Source organism: Podarcis melisellensis (genome assembly GCF_964234715.1).
Source record: "Podarcis melisellensis genome assembly, chromosome: 1".
Classification (NCBI taxonomy): domain Eukaryota; kingdom Metazoa; phylum Chordata; class Lepidosauria; order Squamata; family Lacertidae; genus Podarcis; species Podarcis melisellensis.
This window is the reverse complement of record NC_138528.1, coordinates 106,206,285-106,234,097: the sequence shown is the minus strand read 5'-3', so window position 1 is coordinate 106,234,097 and position 27,813 is coordinate 106,206,285. Positions and strand designations below refer to the sequence as shown.

Below are 27,813 nucleotides of genomic sequence, written 5' to 3'. Positions count from 1 at the left end.
GTAAGGGAGATGACAATCAGGTGAGGAGGACCTACATGGCAACCTCCGGATGCTATGGACTGCAGTGCCCATCAGCCACATCAAGCAAAGCCAATGGCCACGGAGTATGAGAACTGTAGTCCGCAACATGTGGCGGGCACCAGGTTGGCTATCACAGTCTGCTTTACCATTCTTGAATACGTGGCTGCTGTGATAAATCTAAATCCTTTCCCTCTGGCTGTCACAGGAGAACAACACTGCTATATGATAGAAAGCACTACAATCAATGCACCCTGGGGTTAACAATATCCCTCTTTCAAATCTTGAATTCATTAAAAAGGTAAAGGGACCCCTGACCATCAGGTCCAGTCGTGGCCGACTCTGGGCTTGTGGCGCTCATCTCGCTTTATTGGCTGAGGGAACCGGCATACAGCTTCCAGGTCATGTGGCCAGCATGACTAAGCTGTTTACCTTCCCTATTTATCTACCTGCACTTTGACATGCTTTCGAACTGCTAGGTTGGCAGGAGCAGGGACCAAGCAAGTCCTAGGCTCTGTGGTTTAACCCACAGTGCCACCCATGTCCCTTTTGAATTCATTAATCAACCTTAAATTCATGGAGACCATAAACCTAACAGTGGCAGGTTTTTAAAGCCAGGTTAGAAAATCAACATTTACCCTACTGGTGGGGGCAGGGTACTGAATAAAAATGAGAAAAACCTGAGTCATAGCAAAAGTTGCACAACATTTTTGTAGCACGTCAGTGATAGTTCTGCACAATAACACATTTCACTGCGGATCTCCCAGCATCTTGGCATGCCCTATCGCAAGGAACAGATCTCCCAAATGGTGGGGGTACTTCCCAGGTGGGCACCTTCTCTGGCCACTGCCAGAAAAGCCTTGCTGCTTCAGGCCAAAGGGGAGGTAAGGTAGTTGAGCCATCACTACACTTTCTCTTCTATCTATCCCCAGTTGCAAACTACGATGGTTTGATGTACCACAGTGGGAACAATCATTATGCAGCATCTTCAGATTAACAAACCTGCCTTTTACTGATTGATGATGTTCATAAAAACATCACACAATATTCCTTGTCATTCAGAAGTAATCCTTTTCACATTTAATTGTGTATGCTTAATTCTATTCACAGCAAAGTGCTGATGAGGAAATCCCAAAAGCCCCCCCCCTCTCTCTCTATATATATACCTACCCACCATATTTGGATGCCAAATACGGGTTTAATGCACATCTCTACAAGTGCACAGGCAAGTCAGGATTCGATTGGATTCCTGATTTATTTTGATTTTAGTATGACTATTTCCCAGTCATGTTGCAAACTTGGGCATGGATTTCTCACATGGACTGACACTTGTGCCGCAGAACTTCTCCCCAACAGTCCGCACAGAGTTCTGCGGAGGGTCAGGAGAACCTTCAGGACAGCACACAATGGGAGGGTGGGGGTCGTTCCATCTGGCAAGCTGAAACAGAACAGTCACCACCGCACCATGTTGAATTCCACCATAAGTCACAAAATGGTGCATATTTTACTTTTACGCTCACCTATAAAATGGGTGCAGCATGCTCTTTAAAAAAACAACAGTGGAGCAGGTGTAGCTAGGCCAGTCTTTCCCAACCATGCACCTCCCAGATGTTTTGAACTCGAAGCTTCCAAGGCCTTGCTGGCTGGAGCTGATGGGAATTGTAGTCCAAAACATATGGAAGGCACCAGGTTGGGGTTTGCCAAGCTAGATTCTGCATGATCCAAAGGCTTGCAAGAAGTGTAGGGAAGGTGTTGAGAAACCCTTCTTGTTGCACTAGATTTGGAAAGGGAGGCTATCTGTGTGAGGAGAGGAGGGGGAAGCCCTGTTGCTCAAGTGTCAGTCCCTGTTGACAGGAAAATGCCGCCCCCAGGGGTCTTGCAAATATCGCCGCATTTTATACATTCAGCAGCCACAAGCAACATTGAAGTACTGGGCTGGAAGGTCAGCAACATCTGCATAAAAATGCAGCTGCACAGAAGTCCAGTCTGTGTAATTCTTACCATCTTAATCATAATAATTTAAAAAAGTGATCTTGTGACAATCTTGTGAACTGAGCCTCTGCTCTGCATTGTAGAGGGGTTGTACTGTACTGGGCTATTGCAGCAGCACTCTAGCGGAACATGTGGACTGGGGAAGGGTTTATCAACTCACAAACAGATTGAGGTTGTCAGCTCCAGATTTTGGACTGCTCTTTGGCAATATACACCCTCCACAAGCTCCTACTTCCTCCATATTGTGACCCCCACCCTTCACTGCAGCAGGTATACAGGAGGGTTTTGTCAGAGGACCCCTCGCTGGAATGTATGGACATTTGACACCAGTCCTGATTGATCATCTTGTTTATGCGGCTCAGGGAGAGGAAGAACACTGCAAAAGCAACATGCCATTTTGGGGTGACAAAACGCCAGGAGTCAAACAGAGATTCTTTGTTTCAGTTAATTCGCTGGAGTTCAATAACTATGGCTAAAGCTGGCATACGTTACGAGTGCATCTGATATCTCCAGGAGATTGCTAGGGTTCTGAAGTTTGCCTGAATTACAGCGTTTAGAAAAATGAATGTATTTGTGGCATCCGATCTCAGAAGAACAGATAGGCATGTTTTCCAAGCGGCCTTCGAAACGTGCATTCCGTACCCTTCTAGTAAATTTTGTCTCCCCAAAATTTACACACAGTAAGTTAGAGAGGTTACCAAAAGACACCATTTAGTAGTGGGGGAAGGAATCAAGGCAGAGGTTCAGGGGCAGGGTCTTACCTTTGGGGAATCAGCTTCAAGAGAGATTAGGTAGGGGAGCTTATAGTAGAAATGTGATAATGGAACAATTAAGTAGAAAATCATGTTAATTCAAAAGGAATGGCAATTGGGGAAATAGTGGTTAAACACAGTTGCATGTATACTCAGTTAAACGTATCAAATAGAGATGTCACCATAAAAATGGCCATCTGCTTTTACAGTTTCACAATTAATTTAAGATATAAGCTAGCCAATACTTGAATGCAACTGACACAGGGGCTTAACAGTGTCCTGCTCTCCCCTCTGCTCAGTGCACAATATATGTCTACACACACACACACCTCAGGAATCCCCAGCCAGACTTACCTTTTGACCTGGACTCAAACTACTAGGAAACAGCCACAGCTCAGTGGCTGCCAGTCATTGCAGACAATACTGAATTTGATGGACCAACAATCTGGCTTGATATAAAGTAGCACCCTCTGTCCCATATTGTGATGAAAAGGGGAGAGCAAGGCTCTGTCCAGCCCTAAGCAAATCTCTGAGTCTGCAGGTAACTGCACTTGCACGGGAATTCATTACGCCTTCAATAATCATTCAGTTCTTCTAAACAGTACTACTCTGAGCAGCCAGACTTCTAGCAAGCCTCCATTTGGAAAGGGGTGTATGTGTGGCAGGAATGCAATTGTGATTCTTTTTTTTTTCTGTAGCTAATGTGAGCTGAATATGTTGATTCATATTCTTACCCACAGAGTTGGAACAGAACAGCTACAGATGATCCTCAGTTTGTTATGGTTGGTATACATGATGTAAGCTATCTGAATCTCTGTGTATCTGAAGAAGTGTGCATGCACATGAAAGCTCATACCAAGAACTAACTTAGTTGGTCTTCAAGGTGCTACTGGAAGGAATTTTTTTTGTTTTGACTATGGCAGACCAACACGGCTACCTATCTGTAACTGAATCTCTCTTGTTTACAATAGCCGAATTCGCCCTGAAAAGAGCGTGAAGACAATCATGATCCAATAGGGACCTGTGTTGTCTAAGAAATTCACTTGTAGGCTAAGAGGCACACCTACAGTCTATAGCTGTAAACATTTTCCTTTTTTTAAGGGAAATTCCCTTCTTCCGAATAGGATTCCTCGCCAGAAAAGGGAAAAGTTGACAGCTATGCTACAGTCCCAATGTTGCAAATACAGTATAGTACAAAGCTAGTATTACAAATCATGTACAAGGCGCCTCCAACACAAGCTGCTATACAATAAGTTAAAAAGAGACAAGCTCTCTTATGGATCCAGAAAGACCAGAGCATTAGGAAAGCAACAGAACAGAGAGTGCACTTGACAAGGATGTCAAAATGTCTTCTCTCTTTTTTTTACCAGGAGTGGGAAGATTTATTTACAGCCCACCGCTAGTAAAGTTTAGTTTAGTTAGTTAGCTATTAAATTTCTATCCTGCCCTTTCCCCCAAAGCTGCTTCCATATGGAGGAGGCATCTTTAAGTGATGGACATGAATATCTACCCAGGGACTGATCTGACCCCTTTGGCCATTCCTGCTAGTCCATATTCCCATGGTGATTCCTGCTGGCCTAAGGAGAAAAGAAAGACCATTTTGGATGACAGGTTGGCTCTGAAAGCATCTTCAGAGATCTGGGGATTCTAGAGGCTCTGCCGCTGCAGCAGCTGAGAGCATGAACTTGTGTAACGTGTGAATCCATCCACTCTCCCCTCTGCTGTGATATTATGCTATTGGCTTCCACCTACAATCCCTGCAGCAGAATGGACTGAATGTGTTCATAAGGTTCTCATTATCTGCCTTCAAAAATAAGTAGCTCAGCATTTTTATTTATTTTCTGCATCATCATCATAAATATTATGCAGGCAACTAATTATCACTGAACTATTATGGGATAAATATGGGATAATTTTTAAAATAATAATAAAAAAAACCTTTTAGAAGGAAAGCTGGACTCCTTATCCTTGGTATTGTCTGACGATATCAACAGTGTCTTCCACACAGCTGTTTTTGACATTTCATCAGAAATATTTATTACAGATGGGTCATCTCTAGAACAGAATGAGCACACAGAGAGAGGCAACCAGAATTTATTTTCTGAAGTACTGTGCAAACAAGTAACTAAAATAAACTCACTGATCCACTTTAAAGTAGCCATAACGCAATATTTAGCTGATAATTTAGGCAATTCAGTCAATGGAACATCAGGCTTCAAGGGAAAGGTCCATAACTCCATGAAAGAGCATGTTGTTTGCACAGAAGAGGTACCAGGATCAATCCCTGGCATCATACGGCTTGATTGGAAGAGACCTCTGTTGCCCTAGTTTTTTTGCTGTTCTGTAAAATTCTTAGGGAGTGGGGCTTTCAATTGAATAGAGGCAAAAATGCTTTGAACAAATAATGTGCAACAAAATTGGTTGTGAGATAGGTGGGTGCTATTGCCAACGGCCAAAAAGGATCTTTTAAAGATACAGTGCAAACTAAGAACCAAAACGGATGTGATGTAGAAGATCTGTGATCGGTCTCTCAATGTATTTATTTTTTAATTTTAAAGCAACTGCAGACACCTTCCAAATTAGAAAAGGAGCAACAATGCTGTGGGTGGCAGCCCCCCCCCCAATTAATATACCACTACCACCAGAAGATGCTTTTAATTCTGCTGGCACAAAAAGGGAAGTATCTGCAGTGCTATTTTTCCAGAAAAAGAATTTTGATCAGGGACAATTTTGTATCCTAGTGGTTTACCTGTAATGCGCATCTAGTGGTAACTGAACTGTGCCTTCCTCTTCCATCGCTAACATGCTTTGCTCTTCCTAGAGTGGGGAAAAACACAATGGTTTAGATAGGAACAAACACCACTCTGCTGTAATTGTTTCCACACACTTATAGATTTGTCACAAGAAAAGAAAACAAGGTCATATCTTCTCTCTCTCTCTCTCTCTCTCTCTCTCTCTCTCTCTCTCTCTCTCCTGCCTCTCCAATTGTTTTACTCAAATTTTCCATAGGATGGCATCTTTCCTGTTAACTATTTTGTGAGTAAAAAAGCAAGTGCCAAAAATCAGGGCACTCTGTTTAAAGGGCAGTACCAAAGAGGAAGCTAATTTTCATGGTGGAAAATTGTATTCTCTAGGAAGGAAGGAAGTTACGGTAACTAGTTCCTCACGGTGGGTTAACTAGTTCCTCACGATGGCTTGGGATCCAAGTAATAATTTTAATAATAATAATTTTATTATTTGTGACCCGCCCAGCTGAGCCTATGGCCAACTGGGTAGCAAAGACCCACACAGATGTGATAGTTACGCATATACTACAACTGTGTATACAACGCCCCCCAAGTTGAAAAAGGTTTCTTTACTCCTTCTCTAGAGGCTCTTAGTACAGTAGCTACATCTTCACTCCATGTTCCAAGTGCCCATTGGCAGGCAAGGGCAGTACAATGAAACTGGCCTCAGAATATTTAGAATTAAAATATTAAACTAGCCTACCCCACAGGTTGTTGTGAGGATGAAATGGGGAGGAAGAGAACTATGTATGCCACCTCACACACCCCTTGAGGAAAATATGGGATACAAATGCAATCAATCAACAGACTGTGAATAAATATAATTTCTTGTCTTGACGCTGACTGCTCATCACAGATGGGATTTTCCTCTCTTATGTTGAAAAGCAAGTTGCAAAATTAAAATCTTGATCCAATCCAACCAGCACCTTTAAAATATCCTGTCAGCTTCATTTCTATTTGTACAAAGAGCCTATTTCTATTTTTAAAGCCAGAATAAATGGTGACTTTCCAATTACATTCCAGAGGCGCCGCTTCATATATTTATTTATTTTTATTCCTGGTTAATTTTGTCATTTCCAGGCTTCACAGCTTCCCAGGATTTTGACAGCTGAACAGGTTTAATAATAGCCTCAAATATTTAGCAATGCCATATTATGTAAATAATAATAATAATAACCCCTCGAAAAAGACAGCGACCGAAAATAAAAGTAGATTTTATTTATTTATATATATTTCTAAAAGGTGTACATTCCTAGTTTTGTTTTTCTGTCACCATTCAGGTCTAAAAAGGAAAAATAACAAGGGATGCATAAGAAGAAATATCAGGCTGAAAAGCAAAGGACTCCTGCGACGATTGTGAAAAACACACCGGTCTCCCTTGAGTCGCTTCTGCATTATGAGAGACAGAACACATCACTTGGGAGAAAGCCCTATCTGGCTGTGCCGTGGGGGAAAGGATGCAGAACCAAATCAATTTCCAGAAGGAAAAGGTGGATGGAGGGTAGAAAGAGGGCAAGTCATTACACGCTGCAAAGCCCTTATTCCCCTATTCTTGATGTCCAGGCCTGCCCTCCACTACACACAGGTTATTGGAGTCACTAATGACATAACGCTCCTAGAAAGTGATTAACTATGGGTGGTGGGTTCAGTAGTGTAGTGGAGCAGGAATGCAGGCTGGGGTGAGTTTGCTGGCTGCCTCTCCAGTACCTTTCTCCTCTCTGAGTAGCAATGATTATCATCAGGTATCTGCTAGTGTTGTAAGCCTGGGCAAGGAGGTTGGAAGACGGGTGTGGCCTGGCATATGATCCCATTTATTTGGCAGGGTAGGCTTGGTAGGCAGAATCCAATGTCGTGTGAGCGGAGTTCTGCTTGCACACTGGGATATCACCTTCCTTCTTTTCCCTTACTCCTGCAACCCCACATGAGCAGATTTTGAGGGCATGCAGGGGGAGGAGAGGAAGGCAAAGTCCTACTGAGCAATCAGAAGTCTGCTCTGCCCGTGCAAGAATAGCGCAGGATACAACTCAGTCGTTTCAAAGATGTCTGCATGAGCATCTGAGCATGGGTTAAAACTTTGCTTCTGTGGGCAAAGTTCCCACAGACACTTAGATTTGCTATATGAAAGCATTCTCATAAATAATAATAATTATTATTTATTTATACCCCGCCCATTTGGCTGGGCTTCCAACAAAATATTAAAATACAGTAATCCATCAAACATTAAAACCTTTCCTAAACAAGCCTGCCTTCAGATGTCTTCTAACAGTCTGGTAGCTGTTGTTTTATTTGATAAGCGTAGGCTGTAAATTTCATGCTGTATTCATTTGATCAAGTGTGAACAGAAAGAAAGAAAGAAAGAAAGAAAGAAAGAAAGAAAGAAAGAAAGAAAGAAAGAAAACTTACCTCTTTTTCAGCATCCTCCAACTTCTTTTTCTTGCTCTCTGGCATCAAATCATCCAACCAGCTGAGCTCCCGTTTCGTGAAAAATAAGTCCATGAGTTTTCTAACAAACACCAGGGCCAAGACCTGTTGAAAGATATTTATACTATGGTAAGATATCATGGACAGCTGTAAAAGGTATGCTTCTTAAAAGACAAAGTCCAAAAGAAACAGGACTAACCCTAAAAATGGCAAAATTTGTGGATACGAGACTAAAGTAACACCGCTAGGGTTGTCATATGTCTGGAATTTCCCAGACATATCCGGAATACTGCAGTTGGCAGCAGTGTCTGGCCAGAAATCGGGAAAATGTCTGGGAAAATCCGGAGATATAGCAACCCATGTCAGCAGTGTCATTTTTTACGATTTCCCATAAAAATAGCTCAAAAACGCCAATTTCTTTTTTGCCAGCTTTGCAAAAAAAAAAAAAAAAAGGCTTAACAACTTTTCTCTCTGGATTTTCAGTGTTTAAAATATTGCAATTCTTAACCCCACTGAGTTCAAAAGCAGTTTTATATTAGCATTGTTTTATTTTCAATTCATGTAAAATTATGTATTAAATTAAATTTGCAGATTTTTATTTTTAATGGCCCTGACTTTTATATTTTGCCTCATATTCAGTGACCCATCAGGCTAAAGATGGCCTTGAATGAGAGTTGACAGTTTCAACAAAACCCAAAGGAATGAAACAATGGTTTTTCAGCAGGGAAGCCTGAGTATGGGAATATAACAAGCAGCACAAAAGACAATATGGTCGTCTTCTCTTTTTTCTGGTCCATTCTGCCTTTTTTCCAGCCCCATGCTCACAGAAGCAAAACAGGAAACAAAAATCATTTCCATGGCTGATAGGTCTAAAAAAAAAAGTCTTGATAGTTTCTGGGCAGACTTGAGCCATTTATTTTATGAGGTGAAAATAAAATGCCACTGTCTAGTAGGTACAGTGCAAAGATTCCTATCTGAGCAATGGCCAAACTGTTTTTTTCCTTTACATAGACAAGCCTATTTTAATCTGGTAAAGGCACTGTTTCAATTTGGAGGTGAACAGTAATGCTAATGTGCTTTTATCTAGATTAGCCTATTTTGAACTAGCAATTATTTAAGAGAAACTTTCCATTTGAAGTTTTTTAAAAAGCAAAAAATCCTCTTAGTTGAAGATAAGCAGGTCTGGGTCTGGGTTGAGTCGCCCATAGATGGGGAGCAGCTTATTTATTGTGTTCTTATTTATCCTGCAAAAATAAAGCGGGATAATTAAGAACCTATTGATAAATAGCTTCCAACCATCTCCATGGACTTTCTCCCCTGAAGGGCACCTTTTGACTCTCTGTAAGCTTAGTTAATATCAGTTATTCAGTTTTGCTTTTATGGATTGCCTGGACCTTCTAGACTCCACAAAACGGATCCATACCATCATAGGAAAGACAATGGCAGCTCTTGAAGCCTTGATAACCCACAGCAGCACAAGACAGCTCAGCTGGATGACGGTGAAGAGATGGACTTTTCGGAGAGGGACATGCCTCAGGTAGATGAAGTCAGGCTGGTGTTTGGCAGGCATCCAAAATAACTTGATTCTGTCAAAAAGCTGAGAAAGGAAAAGAAATTCAGGAGGCAAGAGTCATTCCTCTACAGACCCTCTACAGATGAAATATTTAAAAGAGCAAGGATAAATGTCTGTAACAAAGGGAATTCAGAAGGTAAAGACGCAAGCAGTGCTACTATAGCCATCTTCAGGACACCACACTAATTCTCTGTGTTGAGTCGCCCCATCCTCCTTTCATCACATACACTGAATATCCCCAAGGGCACAAGCACAACATGAGCATCTGCAGAGGCAGCCTTTGCACATACAACTGTAGCATGAGGGCTACTGTGTGACCTAAGGGTGTTTTGGGGGCTCAGAAGCCTCCACACAAACATCTGTATGCAGGAAGGCCCCATCTCTGCAGGTGGCTGTGCTAGAGACACAAATGTCCTGGGCAGGACTACTCAGCCCTACTCCTGGCTCCTGCGTTGCCGTACATGGAAGCAACAACACCTGAATTGAATAACACAACCAACACCGGCAAGAGGATGTGTGCAAGTGAACCAGCTACACAAGTGTTGTGCAACCATGATTCAGTTCTGCATTAGGCTGTTTAAGGATAGCCTGCGGTTTTAAATAGCGAACATGATGTGTTAGTATTTGTATTGTATTTGCATTATAAATGTATTTCACAAAGAATAAATGGTATTGGGGCAGTTGGAAGCTGCTTGGTTGTTCTGTTAGTTCTGTCTTTGTGAATGTGAGAGGTGTGGAGACTTCATGCAGATGGTCTCTGGAGGATGCTGTGAGGACAGGCAAGCTATGGATTATAAGTTATGCACTGCCACAAATGAGTTTTGAAAGAAAAAAGTCTAAGCCCTCTCTTGGGCTCAAGAGAAAGAAATGCATTGCATTCATTAATGTATATGTAAATAATACTTGTTCAACTGTTGCCAAACTGACAAGTTAAATATTTGTCTTACAACCATTTGTGTAAGGCATATATTTTTATCACAAATAGCTAACATGATGCACATAGGTGTAAAGCAGCGGCAGGCCGTCATGGAGGCAAGTGTGCACCATGGCAAGTCCAAAGTATTGTGCCACTGAAGTAGACACTACGGTAAGTGGGAATGGCTTCATTGACCAATGCAGTGGCTTGGCCTGTAGTTTACTGAACAGCATGTGGTGTTCAGTCTTGAAAAGGCAAGCAGGACTCTAAGCCTAGCTCTGTGCCAGATGCAGATGATAGCCGCCGCCTCTTCCCTCTGCTGAGGGGTATGCAGCAAATTCCTGCTGCCAGTGACACTGAAAGTTGCAGGGCTCCATTTCGTATTGGTTACACCTATTCAATATCTCTGTGAAACTCAGCAATGCGTATAATGCAAGCAAGGGGCAAATAAAAGCCGTAACAAGAGCCACACAAAAAATATTTCACTAACCTGAATTCCTTTTAGAGAAGAGGCACCCATGTAAAGAAATACACCATAAAGCACTGGCATAGGGATAAACTGGAAAGAGGAGAAAGGAGGACAAAATCAAGAACTGGGTCTCACTTCACTGGCAGATAAGACAGGCAGAAAAGGCTTTTGACGAAGGCGATTGACTACCAGGGTCTCAAACGGGAAGGAGGGTTTGATGGTGAATTTTCACTGCTTCATCTGCACCCAGCAGAAACTACACATATCCTGGTTTTGGGAGGGGGGTGTCTTCAGACTTTCTGAACTTCAGTCCCTGTTCTTTTCCTAAATTCTTCTGTCCAAACCAACCCAGCACCAACTGCATGTTCCATATCAGTATAGTAGCAGGCATGCAACCTACTACTAAAAGCACAGATCTGCAGATTTGGACATTAATCCAACACTAGCATTACCTGTGGAATATGAAAAGCTCTTCCTGACATTCCTCTTAAAAGCTGGCCTGTCCTTACCTTCAAATCAATGTAGAAGCCAGCTCACCCTGGCTTCTACATTGACAACATCAAAACAAAATATTTGTTTGTCTCTGCATTAGATTTCCCTCAACCAGCCCCTACCTTCCTGCCATATGGTGTTCAGGGCTTGTAACAGCAATAAAAAACAAAGTAAAATGCACAATAACAATCAAAAACATAAGAATGCCTGCTTATTACTTGACCATTAAAAAGCTGGCAGATCCATCTGCAGGTGGACTGTTTCTGTTGTTGTTCATGTGGAGCACTAACACATCAGTCTATGAAAATGCCTTCCACTGAGTCAGACTATTAGCCTATCCAGTCCAGTATGCCCCACTCCAAAGAACAACAGCTCCCCAAAATCTCATGCAGAGCTCTTTCCCATCACCTGCAGTCTGAGATCCAATTTTTCAGTTTGTTTGCTTGTTTTCGTAAACTGGGGAAGCCAAGCATCGAACCTGGGCTCCTTGGTGTGTGATCTGTGATGTGGACTGGATAGCTCAGTTAGTTTGAGCGTTTCTTGTATTAGGCAATAAGAACCTTACCCAGCACTGCATCAAGACACATACACCCATGCATTAAAAAAACAAGAACATCTGTGCTACAATTTAAATCCTTAGTAGTGCTATTTACTTTTCCCTTGGTTTCCCCCCCCCGCCCCAAAGCATGAGCCTACCTTAAGAATTCGGGTCAGAAAAACGGACGAGCCCATCAGGATGAATATCATGAGTCCCGTGACCCGCTGCTCACGGATGCCAAGGAATTTGGGCTGCTCTCCTGGAGCAGAGCACTCCGACTCCAGCTTCAAGCTGTTCACATGAGAGATGGAGAGAACGGTGGCGGCAACAAACCATGGCAGGCCCATGAGGGAGCACACGCCCAGCATAAGAGCCACCATCAGCAGGTCCAGGTGATAGCCGCAGCCCTTCTGTTGAAGGCAATAAACCGAAGAAGTAGATGAAGAAGAAGAAGAGGAGGAGGAGGAGGAGGAGTTTGGATTTGATATCCTGCTTTGTGGCTAACATTCTCCTTTTCCCTTCCTCCCCCACAACAAACACTCTGTGAGGTGATTGGGGCTGAGAAACTTCAAAAAAGTGTGACTAGCCCAAGGTCACCCAGCAGCTGCATGTTGGAGGAGCAGGGAAGCGAACCCGGTTCACCAGATTACGAGTCTACCGCTCTTAACCACTACACCACATTGGAAATAAGCCACATTGCTAGGGCAGAAGCCAGCACCCTGCATGACCCTTCTGAACAGCCGGCAGCCCCAATTAGCAGCTAGTCTAACGATGCATACACGAAGTACGTGAACTGTTAGGCAATGGCTGTGCTGCTGCAGGTTACCTTTGTTCTTCAGCCTTGCTTGTGGTATAACATACGTGGTTGGATTTGAGCCTTTCTTGTATTAGGCAGACACTTCTGCTTCAATTCAATGCTTTGCATTTGTGAGACTGCTCTGGTGAACTTCGAGAGCTCCCTTACCTGAGAGGCTGTCCTATTCAGTTCAACAGAGCTGTTTATATTCCTGCCAAATGCACCCAAACAAGTTCCATGCATCAAAAGGAGCTTGCTGGATTATTGGCCTATGAACTCATTCTTAAGTCACTTTCACCCTGGCCCTACGATGGCTTACAAAATTTTGAAATGCAGAAGAAATTCAAAACAGAGCGCAAGTTCCGGTTAGGAACAACACACTCAGATCTGTCCTCTACGGATGCATTGTGTGGAGTGGGAAATAGCATGTTAAAAGCCTTTTTGCCATAGCTTGGTCATCGGCACCATAGCAGCAGAAAGAGCGGTAATTTTTTATTATTATTAGTAGTAATAGTAGCATAATACCACCCTGAATCCAAAGCTCCCAGGGCAATTAAAAACAGATTACACAGCCAGCACAGGACAAAAGCATCCGGGATGTATAAATGCAGAGACAAGCCATGTCCTCCTAGCCACTTCAAGGCGCTGGTGCCTCACAGAATGTGCAATCTGTACTTCTTTTAAACATCTGGCCTTATGCCTGCTGACTTTTCCAAAAGTCAAAAGGGGTGAAATTGCTGTTAAGTGCAAGTACGCTGCTTCCAACAGTGTCTGGGTTTGAGCTTTCCTCACATTCGCGTAGAAGCCCGAGGAAAGTGACATATGGGAGAGGAAGGAGGCATGGCAACAGGTGATGATGCTACATCAGACCCGAGCAAGGGGGAAAAAATATGAATATGCAGCAAAGCAAGAGGGCAGCCAGGAAGACCATCTGACTCCCACATGCCACTGCTGAAATGAAAAGGGGGGGGCACATTCTAAAGCTTGGCAGGAACCCCCTGCATCTGTCAAGTTAACCACACAAAACACTGCGGATTGACACAAGGAGCCTGACTGACAAAGAGGGCAGGGGAGGGAGGGAGGGAGGGAAGCAACCCACGGAGGGGGGGGGAACCATTCACAGCAACCAAGAAGTTGCAGTGTGAAAAGGAGGCTGAAAATGCATTTGTAATGACTGTGTTGCCGTTTCCCAAAGAGTCAAAGAAGCTGAAAAATCTGGGCACACACACGGACAAGCTGGTTCCTGAAACTTCTTCCAACCTTTTTTTTTTTGGTCCGAAAAGTGATGAACCTTGTTTCATCCTCCCCCCCCCCAATCTGTTGGAAGGGTTCCACTGCAAATGTAACTTTTTGGAACCCAGCAATTCTAAGCGCTCAATTACTGCAGTTTCCCACAACGGGAGTAAAAAGGATGGAACAGACAGTTGTGTGGAAAGTTGGAAGACGCTAGAAAACTTTGGCAAGACAGGAGGCGGGTAGGAAAACATCGAGGAAAGACTAGCACATTTATTGTGGCGTGAGCCTACAACACCAGGTGCCTTTATCGCAATTACATTGTGTTTATGAATTAGCCGCTTTCTTGTGGCTAGTTTCCAGGCGACCAGTTAGGAAAGTTTTTATAAAGCGGGGAAAAGATGGGGATCTCGCTTCTATTATTATTTATTTATTTAGTGCAGGCCATCAGAACCAATCTCAGGGCAGGGCACAAAAGAAATTAAAACTCAGTCCGTCACATATAAAAAAACCACTTAACAAAAAAGAAGCAGATACAATTAAGCTGTAAAGGACAGCCCTTAAAGCCTAGGGTCAAAGCTATGACTTTCAGCCAGTAAGCTAATGAAAATTAATATCCTACAACAAATTACAAATGAAGAAGGCTGGAGACCAGCATTCTTTTCTTAGGAGAGCTGTTTAAAAGAGAGAATTGCTTGTGTTTCGAGTGCTAATTACACTGTTAGCATTCATGAACAGGTCTTGTGGGCTTTAACATTGCAAAAAATTACAAAACCTGTATGACAATGGTGGAACAGTATATCTGCACCCCATGGGAAACAAAGCCTTCTTTAAACTACCTTTGCATCTTTTCAAAACCCTCATTTGCATCCAGCCTATCGCAGAAATGTGCAAGCTCGTATCTACTGTGGATATTCACAAGGCTGAATTACATCCCCCAGAAAGATATGGCAATACGGTCATATTTTTTTAATATATCCGCAGTTTCTTATGCCCTGCATTTTCAGTTGCCTGCATCATATGCCTGGGACTTCTGCAAGTTCCCTCCTATACATTCAAGTTAACGAAGGTTTGGCATTTCCTGACATACATCAAACTGCTTGCACAGAAACACACACATTTCACATTAGACAGGGAAAAGTGTGAAAATATCTGTATTCTAAATGCCTTTCTAAAACAAAAACAAAAAAACTGCATTTTTGAAGTGGGGGGGGGGGACGGACTTGCATTGAAGAAAATGCTGGAATGCTAACCAGAAAGATGAAAACAGCTTTTGCACTTTACCTTTAGTTTATGTTCTTTTCTGTTTATAATAACAGCTGTAATCTGCTGGTCCATAAATATCAGAATAGTACAAAGCAGAGCCGGGATTAGTGCAGCCAGCACCGTCCACCAAGGATTGGTCCCCAAAGGCGAAATGAACCAGCCACGATCATCTCTGGTGGGCTAAAAGAAGAAGAGCAAATTTCAGGATGGGCGGCGGGGTGGGGTTATTTCATCACTGTGGAGGCCTGCAGAATAATATCACCTACTGTAAACATTCAAAATCCAAGGCAAGATGCTGCTTTAGGAAGGACACATAAAATATCAAATATGATAAATGGAAGTGGCAACCCTAAAATTCCTTACAAGACAGAGGATCACACTTGTTAATGTTGCAAGAGCCCTGGAGGCCTAATGAGGAAACAACTGGGAATTGAGGAGGGGTAAAACACACTTATTAAACTAACCCCGGGTTTCCCAAACTTGGGTCTCCAGCGGATTTTGGACTACAGTTCCCATCATCCCTAACCATTGGTCCTGCTAAATAGGGTTGCCATATGTCCTCTTTTTCCAGGCCATGTCCTCTTATTCATGGGTATAGTCTTCATAGCAAACCATAGTTAAAAGCAGAAGTCGGCAAATGTGTCCTCTTTTTTGCTCTTCAATATATGGCAACTCTAGATGGGAGGTCTCCAGCTGCTTTTGGACTACAAGTTTGGGTGAAACTTGAACTAACCTATTCTTACTAAAGGTAAAGGACCCCTGATCATTAGGTCCAGTCATGACCGACTTTGGGGTTGCGGCGCTCATCTCGCTTTATTGGCCAAGGGAGCCGGCGTACAGCTTCTGGGTCATGTGGCCAGCATGACGAAGCCGCTTCTGGCGAACCAGAGCAGTGCATGGAAACACTGTTTACCTTCCCGCCTGAGCGGTACCTATTTATCTACTTGCACTTTGATGTGCTTTTGAACTGCTAGGTTGGCAGGAGCAGGGACCGAGCAATGGGAGCTCACCCCGTCACGGGGATTCGAACCGCCGACCTTCTGATAAGCAAGTCCAAGGCTCTGTGGTTTAATCCACAGCGCCACCCGTGTCCCACAAGCTATTCTTATTAGACCAGATGTTTACAGCAACATCTTGTTCTGTTTTTTTGTTTTTTAAAAAATCCTTTTGAATTTAACTTTTCTGATATATTTGTTTTCTCAGACAATATGTACCTCCACTTTTGTGTCATTATTTTGATCCGTTCGGAAAGAAACAACAGCTGGTTTGAAAACATATTTGTTGTGGCAAATTTCACTTTTCACACCAAGCCAGGTACGACCGGTGTCAGGAATTACCTTGAAAGCATTGGGAACTTGGAGCTTTGGTGATGGGATCCCAAGGGCATAGTCGACTAAAACCATGGACAGGATGGTGAGAAAGACGGCAAAGTCACTCACTACAGACCGCACCTGGAAACGTTGAGCCAATGGTCAGTGACAGCAGAGAGACATTTTTAATACACACACACACATACGCACTGCAGGTAGAAGATTTGCACGCACATCCCTTTATGAGCACAATAAGATTTGGCGCACAGGCCAAATCTGTGCGCCCAAGTTTTTTGCAGCCGAGTCATTTCATCTGGGCGAACTGCAACACTCTATGGTGTTGCCCAGCTGCTATGCTAAAATTAATCAAAGGCCTATATTCTTTAGGACAATGCTAGTTGTTCTTTCTGGAGAGAAACCCTGGCTGAGAAATCAGTAACAAAGCTCAGCCAGGTGCTGCTGATCGATAACAGCACACCACATAATTTACAGAGACTGTCTTCTAAGGAAGGAACAGGAAGCTTTCTCCTGTCTCTGTCCGCCATTTTAAAATAAAAAATCAGCACAGGCCCACAGAAGGGCCTGACATTTTGACATTTGGCTCCAGGGGCCAAAAAATGCCTAAAGCCAACCTGTTAATTTGGAGTAGATTTCTCCTCTGACAATCACGGTCTGTCATACACACTTACATTTCTAACCGAACTGAGTCTATTGTGCTTGATGTATTCTGCTGCAAACTGCTCCCTGTTTCAATCTAAACAAAGTGGCAAGAATCAAACCTTCTGCATATCATCCCTCCTATATTGCAAGTATTAAAGTTCTTTTTTTGGGAAAAAAATGCTACGACACAGTATATCAGTGCAATCTCAGTGCTGCTGACGAGTTCAGTTTTTTATTTCTGTTGAGGTAGACTTGTATCCTGCATTTGCAAAACAATTAAAAAATAATAATATTCAAGTTACCTTGGTCGGGAAGTATCGGCTGGTTTTGAACTGCTTAAGCGTGGACGACAGTGTCACTGTAGAAAAGAATAAGATGACTGACCAGAAGAGAACATCTGGGACGTAAGGACCATGGTGTCCACAGGCGTGTCCTACAAATGCCCCTTGCCAGTCCTTACATTCCTAACATGGAAAGCAAAAGCACATTTTTATATCCTTGCAACAGATCCTATCCACAGAGAAACAAAAGACTGGTCTGCACATTCCATTATGACTACTGACCTGAAAGGTTTTCAATTTATCTGTCCAAATCCTGACACCTAAGGCAACATCATACGTTACATTTTTAAGGAAAGAATAGGCAAATGTGGTACCGTCCAAATATTGTTGGACTACAACTCCCATCATCCCTGGCCATTGGCCACGCTAGCTGGGCTGATGGGAGCTGAAGTCAACAACATCTGGTGGGCAACACATTGGTCACCCTACAAGGAATATGTGGAAGATGTTTAAGTTGTGCACCTAAGAATAGCGGAACACAGCATAATCTATAGAGGTAGCTTTACCTTGAAACAATGTGGTTTACATCTTTGTATGCCTTTTAAAAAATGGTCCACAGTAGGGAATAGCATTTGCACTATTGCCTTCAGCTGCAAAAATGTCTAAGCTCAATGGGTTAATTTGTTCATGTTTGAAAATGTATGTATCATGCTACAGAACACTCCTCAGATATCCAGGAATGGTTAAACCGCTCTGCTGAGCAAATATCTGACAGAATACCAAAGTTTGCTGTTACACAGTGGCCCAACATTTCACACGAAGCACTGTGCCATTCCATTCTTCATGTCTGGAAGTGCTGAAAAATGGATAAAGCTAGCATTTACATTAAAATTAAAAACACCTCTGATTCACAGAAGCTAAGCCAAGGGCAATCAAAAACAGTAATAACAGGACCTGTCTATATTAGTAAATTCTTTGACATGAAATACACAGCTACTTATAGAGGCTGGAACATGCATGGTAAAAAGGTAAAGGTACCCCTGTCCGACTCTAGGGTTGTGCGCCCATCTCACTTAAGAGGCCGGGGGCCAGCACTGTCCGGAGACACTTCCGGGTCACGTGGCCAGCTTGATGAAGCTGCTCTGGCGAGCCGGCACCAGCGCAGCACACGGAAACGCTGTTTACCTTCCCGCTAGAATGCGGTACCTATTTATCTACTTGCACTTTTAGGGGTGCTTTCGAACTGCTAGGTGGGCAGGAGCTGGGACCGCAGAGGGGAGCTCACCCCGCCGCGGGGATTTGAACTGCCTACCATGCGATCGGCAAGCCCTAGGCGCTGAGGATTTACCCACAGCGCCACCCGCATCCCTAACATGGTATGTGCACTCAAAACTTTCACCATAATCTCAAACCATCACAATTGTTGGCCTGCTTCAGATGTTCAAGATGCATGGAGTCTTTCTTGGCTACTAAGCTATGGTTTAGCATATGTAGATATCAGAAACCTCAAAGCTTCAGCAAGTGTTCACTAAAGACAACCTCAAATACAGATATCAATAGTTCTGTGATGTTTTCCATATCACACAGGGCCCCCAATCACAACTGTTATGGCTGCCATACATCTGGACATTTCCCATAAATATATTTTTGGGGCATTTTTGTACACAAAACACACACCTCACTTTTATTGTACCCTGCCCCAACCCCCAATGCTTACAATAGCACAGGCTTTTTGACTGGTTCTATTCTCTCTCTCATTATGTTGGTGAATTACATTTCAATATAGTGATTCCCCCCCCCCCCCCGCCGCCCCTGTTCAACTGCAACTAATTGAGGATTTTAGAGGAAAATAGTTAAAAATGAAGGTTTATATGAATAACGTGCCCACTTCATGCAGGAATAGTTGAGTGTACACAGCCAAAAGCCTGAAACCACTTTATCTAAATTAGTGCTTAATAAATAGGAGTTTGGAGATCATTGCCCAAATCTGATGTTATGTAAAACATCAGCTCAGAGGATTCAAACTATTCCTCCTATAATGTGAAGAAACAGTTTCCTTCTGCCACAAGGTGGCAATAGACTCCACAAAATTGTTTGCATTCAGGCTGAAACAAAATTGATTGCAGAGGGAGCTGTTTATGATCAAATTTGGCACCCAGAAGAAGCAAAATTTGGAGGCATGGGTCCAAAGAACTATGAACTGTGTTTTGGGCTTCTTTCCACAGACAGAACTTGCTGGAACTGAATTCTGGCACCTCTCAGGTGGGCACTATTGCCATTATTAGAGAACAAGGGAGGCGTTCAGGCTGAGTTCCAGCACCTCTTTTTCTAGAAAAATAGCACTGATTGCATAAAACATGGCCTCGGAGTTCTATTCCAAAGGGAACGTGAACCTCGGGGTGAAAGAATTTTCCATTCCCTGCCTGGGTGTCTCTGCATTGAGGTTCTCCTTCTCTTCCTCTGGCTGAACTGATGAGTGGCAGGGAGGTGAAGACATATCCCCTCTCTAGCAGGCTCCATGAGCACCTCTAATTTGGGTCCCTTTCCACACATGCAAGTGGAGTGCATGGGATTCCCTGCCACAGATTGTTCATGTAAGGATTTTCATTCCATGCTCTGAGGTCACACGAATAAATGAATACGTACTAGATTGGGCCAGTGTGAGTGAATAAATGTGAACCTTAACACCAAGCGGTTGACTAGTCAATGACAAACAAACCATCTGGAGGGCTATTGTTTTTATATGTTTCAACCTCGACATTTTCTGTCAGTCTTGGGCTTTAAAGGCTAGAGCACGCCAAATCTGTTATGATTACAAAAGCTTTACAGGAGCTTCTCTTGTAAGCCTGTTGTTTTTCCAATGAGAGGAAAACAACAAGCCCATATTTAAAACTGTGACTGCAAGTTTTAATCAGTATAATAGGTATACTGACTAATGAAAGCTTGGGGGCAATTTTCTATCCATTGGTCTGAGGCTGAGGGACACAATTCGACACGAGGTCTGCAGGGAAAAGGCCCTTTTCATTGTACCCCTGCTAAATAAAGCCTGGGTTATTGGAAATTTTTGGTACTCGCACCAGTTGTGGAATAATCTTCCCTCTGAGGTGGGCAGCTGCCAACAATGGCTAGCTTTCAGGACCTTTTCCATCAGGCCGGCCTTTTTTTTGAGAGAAGATATATACACAAAGGTAGAACTTGAATTTTAGATGTTTTGATGTTTTCCATGACAGCTTTATACAATTTTACATATGACTTGCCCTGCGATCCTTTTTTGAGGAGGTGAGATATGATTTTTTTACATATAAAACAAGAACGGTATTTATTATTATTTTTTAACATTTTGGGGGGAAGCTGTTTTGGCTCCAGCATTGCTCCAAATAATGAGTGAAGAAGAAAGTAGTAAAGAGAAAATTTTCTTTTTATAACAAACAGTCAGTTTCATTTAACAGACTGCAAATACCCACGTTATTTTTTTAAAAAAGAAATTCATATTGAAATTTGCTAGCGTAGCAATGCATTTAAATGCCATTGATACCTCATTTGATGGTTAGCTAACAGCGCAATCCTATACAGGTTTACTCAGAAGCAAGACTCATTGCACTTAGTGTGACTTAATTCCAGGTAAGAACTGGGGCCTAAAAGTATAAGGGAAAAGGCCAAAGTTCAGTGGTAGTGTACATGCTATGCATTTAAGAGGTCTCTGCTTCAACCTCCACCATGCTGAGAAAGGGCTGGGCAAGACCTCCATCCAAAAACACAGAGAACTGCACTTGGCATAGGCCATAATGAATTAGAGCGACAAATGCAAAAGGGAACATTTTAAACAAAAATGATAAAACATCTCTAATTAGTGTTGATTTTTAAAGCTTTATTTTAGCAGGAAAAAATGCATATTTCCCAGGTTCTATTGCATATATATATAATCAACAGCATCTTGATTCTAGCCTAAATAAATTAGAAAAAAGCTAGCAGGGCTTTATAAACTCTGAAAAAATAACCATCAACTTCCATAAAAGGAACAGCATTGTCCTAATGCGAGCAATATGTATTTGTGAGCTATTTTACAACATGGGTGACAGCTTGGGTTTTAAAGTTGTTTCCATGTTGCAGCTTTCTGTTCTGGACTGGAATGTTTTGCTGCTGCTATATTAGTTCAATGTATGTTATTTTTGTGTATATTTTACATTATCATTATTATTATTATTAGAAGAAGAAGAAGAAGAAAACAAAGCAAAACATGTTATCTTCAATGGAAGATACGTTCTATTTTCTTCTAACAGTATGGTGATTATGCTTCCTTTGTATATCATGTTACAAGATTCCAATTTTTTAAGCATCCCTAACACAAAATAGGCTATTTATATCCTAGCTAGATTTGCTGCTGAATTTTGAGTAATGTGAAATTCTAAGGTGTTGGGTGTTTGTTTTTTGGTGTGGTTTTTTTTGCTAAGGTGACATTTGTGGGGAACCTCAAGGGAAATCAACAGAAAATTTCTCAGCAGAACCCTCCCTTTCTTTGCTGTCATTCATCTGAAGTTACATTAATGCAGGATAAGTCACGTTGATATGTGCGGTAGGTGTGGGGAATCTGGGAGCTAAAGAATAAGCTTTCCAAACAGTCAAAGAAACTGATAAGAGCGGAACCCTCATGGACACTGAATTTTGCCTAGAATGAAGTTTCAAGGCAAGTGTGGAGAGCACAAGGAATTTCAATGAGGCAAGCAAAAATTCCCCGTGGGGATTCTAAACATCCCTAATCCTGTCATCTCAGATTATCTCTAGTATCACAAGGATTATTCATTTATTATTTTGCATTTAAACTTCAGATATGTGAAAAGGCAACCAGGTAATAACATAACAAATTGGGGAATCCAACCCCTATACTGGAGGGGAAATAGTATGTGAAAGATATGTGACCCACTTGCAAATGAGAACAATAATAATTGCATATTAACACTGGGACTTTTTCACGCTCACAAGAGCCACCCATTTCTGCGAAGAACGCAGAGTGTGAGACGGCACTTCATGGATCTCAGCTACAGCCGCTTTTGTGGTCTCTGAGGTACTTTTGGAAGTGCGGCAAGTTGCCGCAGCTCAGATCCATCTGCTACTGACTTGCAAGTTACAGTCCTCATGGGAACTTCCATGGGCAAAAAAAAGTGTTCCAAACATATGAACGTAAGTGTCTCTGGATATGCAATTCCTAAGCAGAAAATAAACCCCATTATGAGCAACCCAATCCCAAAGCGCTGTAGTGGTGTAGAAGTGACACTTGTCATTGTCTGCTTGACAAGTGCAACGCCGCCGCCACCAGCCAGCACTGTTGGGAACTAATGGGGCAGGAACCAGCCAAACAGAGCTGGATGTATCCTGTGGCCATGGAAGAAGAAGAAGAGTTTGGATTTGATATCCCGCTTTATCATGACCCGAAGGAGTCTCAAAGCGGCTAACATTCTCCTTTCCCTTCCTCCCCCACAACAAACACTCTGTGAGGTGAGTGAGGCTGAGAGACTTCAGAGAAGTGTGACTAGCCCAAGGTCACCCAGCAGCTGCATGTGGAGGAGCGGGGAAGTGAACCCGGTTCACCAGATTATGAGTCTACCGCTCTTAACCACTGTACCATACTGGCTCCTGCCTCTGCAACCAGTCCATGCTTTCATCTGTATCTGTGTTGGAGTTATAGATCAGTCTTTCCCAAACTTTTATAGACCAGTGTTTCCCAAACTTGGGTCTCCAGCTGTTTTGGACTACAACTCCCATCATCCCTAAGCTAGTGGGACCAGTGGGCAGGGAATGAGGGGGATTGTAATCCAAAAATAGCTTGAGACCCAAGATTGGGAAACCCTGTTATAGGTAGTTGTAACCACAAAGGGATCCCAAGCATTGAGCAGGATCTTTACCACAGCATGATGCCAGTGAGGGATTCTTTAAATATAATAGCCTCTATCCCTTCAGCCACAGATTCATTATTTGCAGTGGGACCACGAGAAACAGTGAATTGTCAGGAAAGCTGACATGCCCTAAGACAGGGGTCAGCAAACTTTTTCAGCAGGGGGCCGGTCCACTGTCCCTCAGACCTTGTGGGGGGGGGGCAGACTATATATTTTTTGGGGGGTGAACGAATTCCTATGCCCCACAAATAACCCAGAGATGCATTTTAAATAAAAGGACACATTCTATTCATGTAAAAACACGCTGATTCCTGGACCGTCCACGGGCTGGATTTAGAAGGCGAGTGGGCCGGATCCGGCCCCTGGGCCTTAGTTTGCCTTCCCATGTCCTAAGAGCTCTTTGCAAAACCTAAAGATCACTTTTAAGAAACACAAGGTTAAGGGGTGCTACATTAGTACAGGCTATAAAGTGGCCTTTCTCACTGAACATTCCTCATTCCTTCCATGATAGCAAGCGTGGGCTACCTCAGAGCATGGAAGGTGCAGAATCTCTTTTCCAAGTGGCCTGAGACCCTGGAAGCAAAGGAGAGCTGATAAAGGCCGTAGACCAAAGATGAGCAGAAGGTAGTCCCTAACCCGCCAGTGGACTACAGGCCAATATCTAGTGAATGTCTGGCGCCTGCTGGTTGGTAAAATTCTTGCTTTGAATGCTAGCTTAGGTAAACTTTGGTGTTATCCAGCAAAAGGAATAATGGAATCTGCTGTATGCCAAGTTAACTATGAAATGACAGGCTGGGATCAAACCTAAAATTCTATTGCATGCCACCAAGCATCTGTTAAGTATAATTTGAAATAGCAAATTATATAGTAGTAAATAATAAATATATAATTGGTAAACTCAATAAAATAATAAACCCAGTGTCTGCACCGTGCAAAAAGTGGACTGCATGTCAAACAGGAGCTTAAACAATTAAAAACTGCACTGGGCATCAAACTACAGTACCCACTAGGTTTTCAGATGGAAGTCTTCGCCAGGTCCTTCTGTATGTGCTCCATTACTGAGCTGCCAGTCAGATGAGACAGTACTGAATTCAGGAGAAGGCAGCTTCCTATGCCTACTCGGGATCATTTAGCAGAAAATGCCTTCAATGTTATGCAGTCCTGGGCATGTTCCCTTGCTATCATAGAACTGCAGAGTTGGAAGGGAGGCTGAGGATCATCTGGACCAAACCCCTGCAATGCAGGAATATGCGTCTTTCCCATTCAGGGATCGAACCTGCAACCTTGGCGTTATCAGCACCACACTTTAACCAACTGAGCTATCCATATTCATATAAAACTTAATTGCAGACCATGGAGATTCTCTGGGAGCTAGGAAAAAGTAGACCATGCTTCCTGTGACCCAGGTCACAATCTACACATCTGACAATAAAGGAACGTACAGAAAGGATGTTTGCAAACCTTCCATTTTAACTCTTTTGCTATAGATGAACATCTGGAGTGGTATTTGGGGAGAAATATAGAGCTTACATGTCCCTTTTTTCACATCGCAGCTCCAGATTTACCATCTGGTAGAATTTAGGTCAAATCTGCTGCTATTTGATGAATGCGGGCTTAATCTTAGTAATGCTCCCTGTCGCTACACAAAGTTTCTCAGAATAGTGCACATTGGCATTGGTGCTTTTTTAAAAAACAAAAAACTGAACAATGACAATAGGGAATAGTCACCACTGAAAAGTTTAATTAAATGGAAAGGTTTATGACGTTTAGCCTCTAAGATATTCCTTAAATATTCCATATTTGTAATTGCAATTCATGGACAGAGAAGTTGCTACACATTTTCATTAACTGTTAAGACCTTTGCAGATGACACTGCAATCACATGCGTGGGCTGGGTTTGTGTACGCTACCCCTGCATGGACGGCCATACAGCATGCAGACTTTCCAATCACATGGTTGGCCCCCTACATCGTAAGAGGAGCCCTGCTGGATCAGACCAAAAGCTCACACAGTCTAGAATCCTATCTCCACAGTGGTTAACCAGATGTCTAGGGAAGTCTACATGCAGGGCATGTCCCATACACGATCCTCAGCAACTGGTTTTCAGAAGCATGCTGCCTCGATACGAGAGGTAATAGCTATATAAATCCATTGACTGTTCTTTGCGTATAATCTTCAGTTATTACAAAAGTGGCAAGACTGGGGTACAACACCTGATCCTCCCCATCTCTGACACCCTGCCAACCTACATTCGACAGGCCACACCTTTACAGTCAGAGTAAAGTTCATCTGTGATGTGTTTCAGTGGTACACTTACTGACACAGTTAGGTTTCCCCAAGGTATGTCTGACGAAGACATGTTTTTGGACTGCCAGTATAGCAAAGTATTATTGCTGGGGTTGTCTGGTTCCATACAGCTGCATCTGAAAGTGGGGAGAAAGGAAAAAAGCCTGATCATTTATAATCTTAAAACTGGTAAGTTGCATCATCGGAATTCCCTAGGAAGTCTGGGACGAAAACATACAAGATAAATGTGGAGGAAGCCCAGTCCTTCAGAATGCCTCTGTACCTTTCAGAGTTGAACACTGAATTACACCATGTACAGCTCTCCACATCACCATGATGCCTGAGCTGGTGGATCTCCTTTCCAGGAAATACCATGGATAGTACAAGGAGCAGTCTCTCTGAGTTTTGACCTGGCAACCCTAGACTGATGCATGCTTTTAGATTGCAAAGTGCCTTGAGTCTGGGCTACGTTAAGCTGATGGGCCTTCCCTGACTACTGCCACACTCTGAAGGAGGACGTACAATCTATGGGGTTTTGTCTCCCACAGCCTCTGAAAGTGAAGAAAGCCCTCTCAAATACGGTAAATCCAAAATGCACTTTTGGGACATAGGCATCAAGACTGGACCCCTGACCATTGGGTCCAGTCGTGACCGACTCTGGGGTTGCGGCGCTCATCTCGCTTTATTGGACGAGGGAGCTGGCGTACAGCTTCCGGGTCATGTGGCCAGCATGACTAAGCCGTTTCTGGCGAACCAGAGCAGAGCACGGAAATGCTGTTTACCTTCCCACTGTAGCGGTACCTATTTATCTACTTGCACTTTGAGCTGCTTTTAAACTGTTAGGTTGGCAGGAGCAGGGACCGAGCAATGGGAGTTCACCCCGTCGCAAAATATGTTTGGGGTACTCTCATTTTCCTACTCATATTGAAATACTGCCTCTCAATGAGGCCAAACTTAGATTCACAAAATGTTTAAGGGTATGCGTACCCCTGCGTCCCCCACTCCCGAAAAAAAGGACTGGTAATAATAAAATTACTTTTATTATCATTATTATTTATTCTACTTGTTAATCACTTCTTACTCTAAGGTCTCCAAGCCCCATGCAACACATTTATAACCATACACATAAATATACTCACCATTTAAAAAGATCATACAAAACATATACGATGGGATACCCCAATGGGAACAATACAATAGCATAATGTCATTCCCAGGGATGCACTTTGGGGAATAGAAAGATGGCTACCACCAATTCCCAATGGAATGATCAACTCTTCTCAAACATTTCTGTATATCTCCCACCCTTTTCTTGAGGAAGAATTGGTCCCATGGAGGAAGATATTCAGCTCAGCTTTATTTTTTTTTAAATCCCATTTCTTTAGGCCATGTTGCACAGCAATACAATTGTTTTATTATTTTCCTGCTCCACAGTGGCTTTGAAAGCTTTTGAACTGTTAGCTAAATGTAGGAATGGCAGAAAAGGCTCTGTGTGGGTGTCCAAATGTTCCAAACACCAATTTAAATTAAAGCCTAAAAAGTAATGGTGGGAGGTTTGTTATTTTTCAAGGATCTGAGGAGGGAGCCTATTATTTTGTACACTGGTCAAAAAAGGGAGCTGAAGTACCTCTTGGAGAGCTACAAGACATAAGAGCCATGGTATTACAAACCCATAGGCACAGAAAGACACACATCCACACACAAGCTCAGCTGTATGTGGAGATCTTGCAGGTTAAGTCTGAGGGTAGGATACATCTCATTTTTCTAATTGACCACAGTTGCATTTCTCATAACTGTTAATTGAGTGTTCTGTCTTACACACACACACAAGTGCACACAAAAACACAAAGAATGTGGAACGTGGCTTCTGCCCATGCTCCTTCCAGACGGATGTGTTTGGCTGGCCACACTACCCAGGGGCTGTGTGTTTGGTATTCATACAACTGTAGGCATGCAGGGCTTCTCTACCTTTCCAGAACGCTGACTGGCAACGGTTCCCATCAATGCTGAATTCTGACTGACAGAGGAGACACAGACAGCTAGTGTCTTTTTGCTAGCCCCTCATACATCCAACGAATTCATGAAGAGGCTTGTGTGGACCCTACGCTTAGGGTATTTGCATATGACCACAAT

At 42.9% G+C, this 27,813-nt stretch overlaps 1 protein-coding gene across 8 annotated transcripts in view; it reads right to left on the bottom strand.

Moving 5' to 3' along the window:
* Nucleotides 1-2,752: 2,752 nt before the first annotated feature.
* SLC4A10 (solute carrier family 4 member 10) overlaps nucleotides 2,753-27,813 on the bottom strand; it is a 158,708-nt gene continuing 133,647 nt past the window's right edge. For all 8 annotated transcript variants that reach the window (XM_081928670.1, XM_081928674.1, XM_081928671.1 and 5 more), the window contains 11 exons: nucleotides 25,712-25,817; nucleotides 17,525-17,686; nucleotides 16,590-16,703; nucleotides 15,271-15,432; nucleotides 12,116-12,367; nucleotides 10,949-11,017; nucleotides 9,393-9,566; nucleotides 7,952-8,074; nucleotides 5,512-5,579; nucleotides 4,701-4,817; nucleotides 2,753-2,810 (listed from right to left, as the gene is read on the bottom strand). In XM_081928670.1, the coding sequence (XP_081784796.1) occupies nucleotides 2,798-2,810; nucleotides 4,701-4,817; nucleotides 5,512-5,579; nucleotides 7,952-8,074; nucleotides 9,393-9,566; nucleotides 10,949-11,017; nucleotides 12,116-12,367; nucleotides 15,271-15,432; nucleotides 16,590-16,703; nucleotides 17,525-17,686; nucleotides 25,712-25,817 (1,360 nt within the window). In that variant the 3' untranslated portion in view covers nucleotides 2,753-2,797. The remainder of the gene's footprint in view (nucleotides 2,811-4,700; nucleotides 4,818-5,511; nucleotides 5,580-7,951; nucleotides 8,075-9,392; nucleotides 9,567-10,948; nucleotides 11,018-12,115; nucleotides 12,368-15,270; nucleotides 15,433-16,589; nucleotides 16,704-17,524; nucleotides 17,687-25,711; nucleotides 25,818-27,813) is intronic.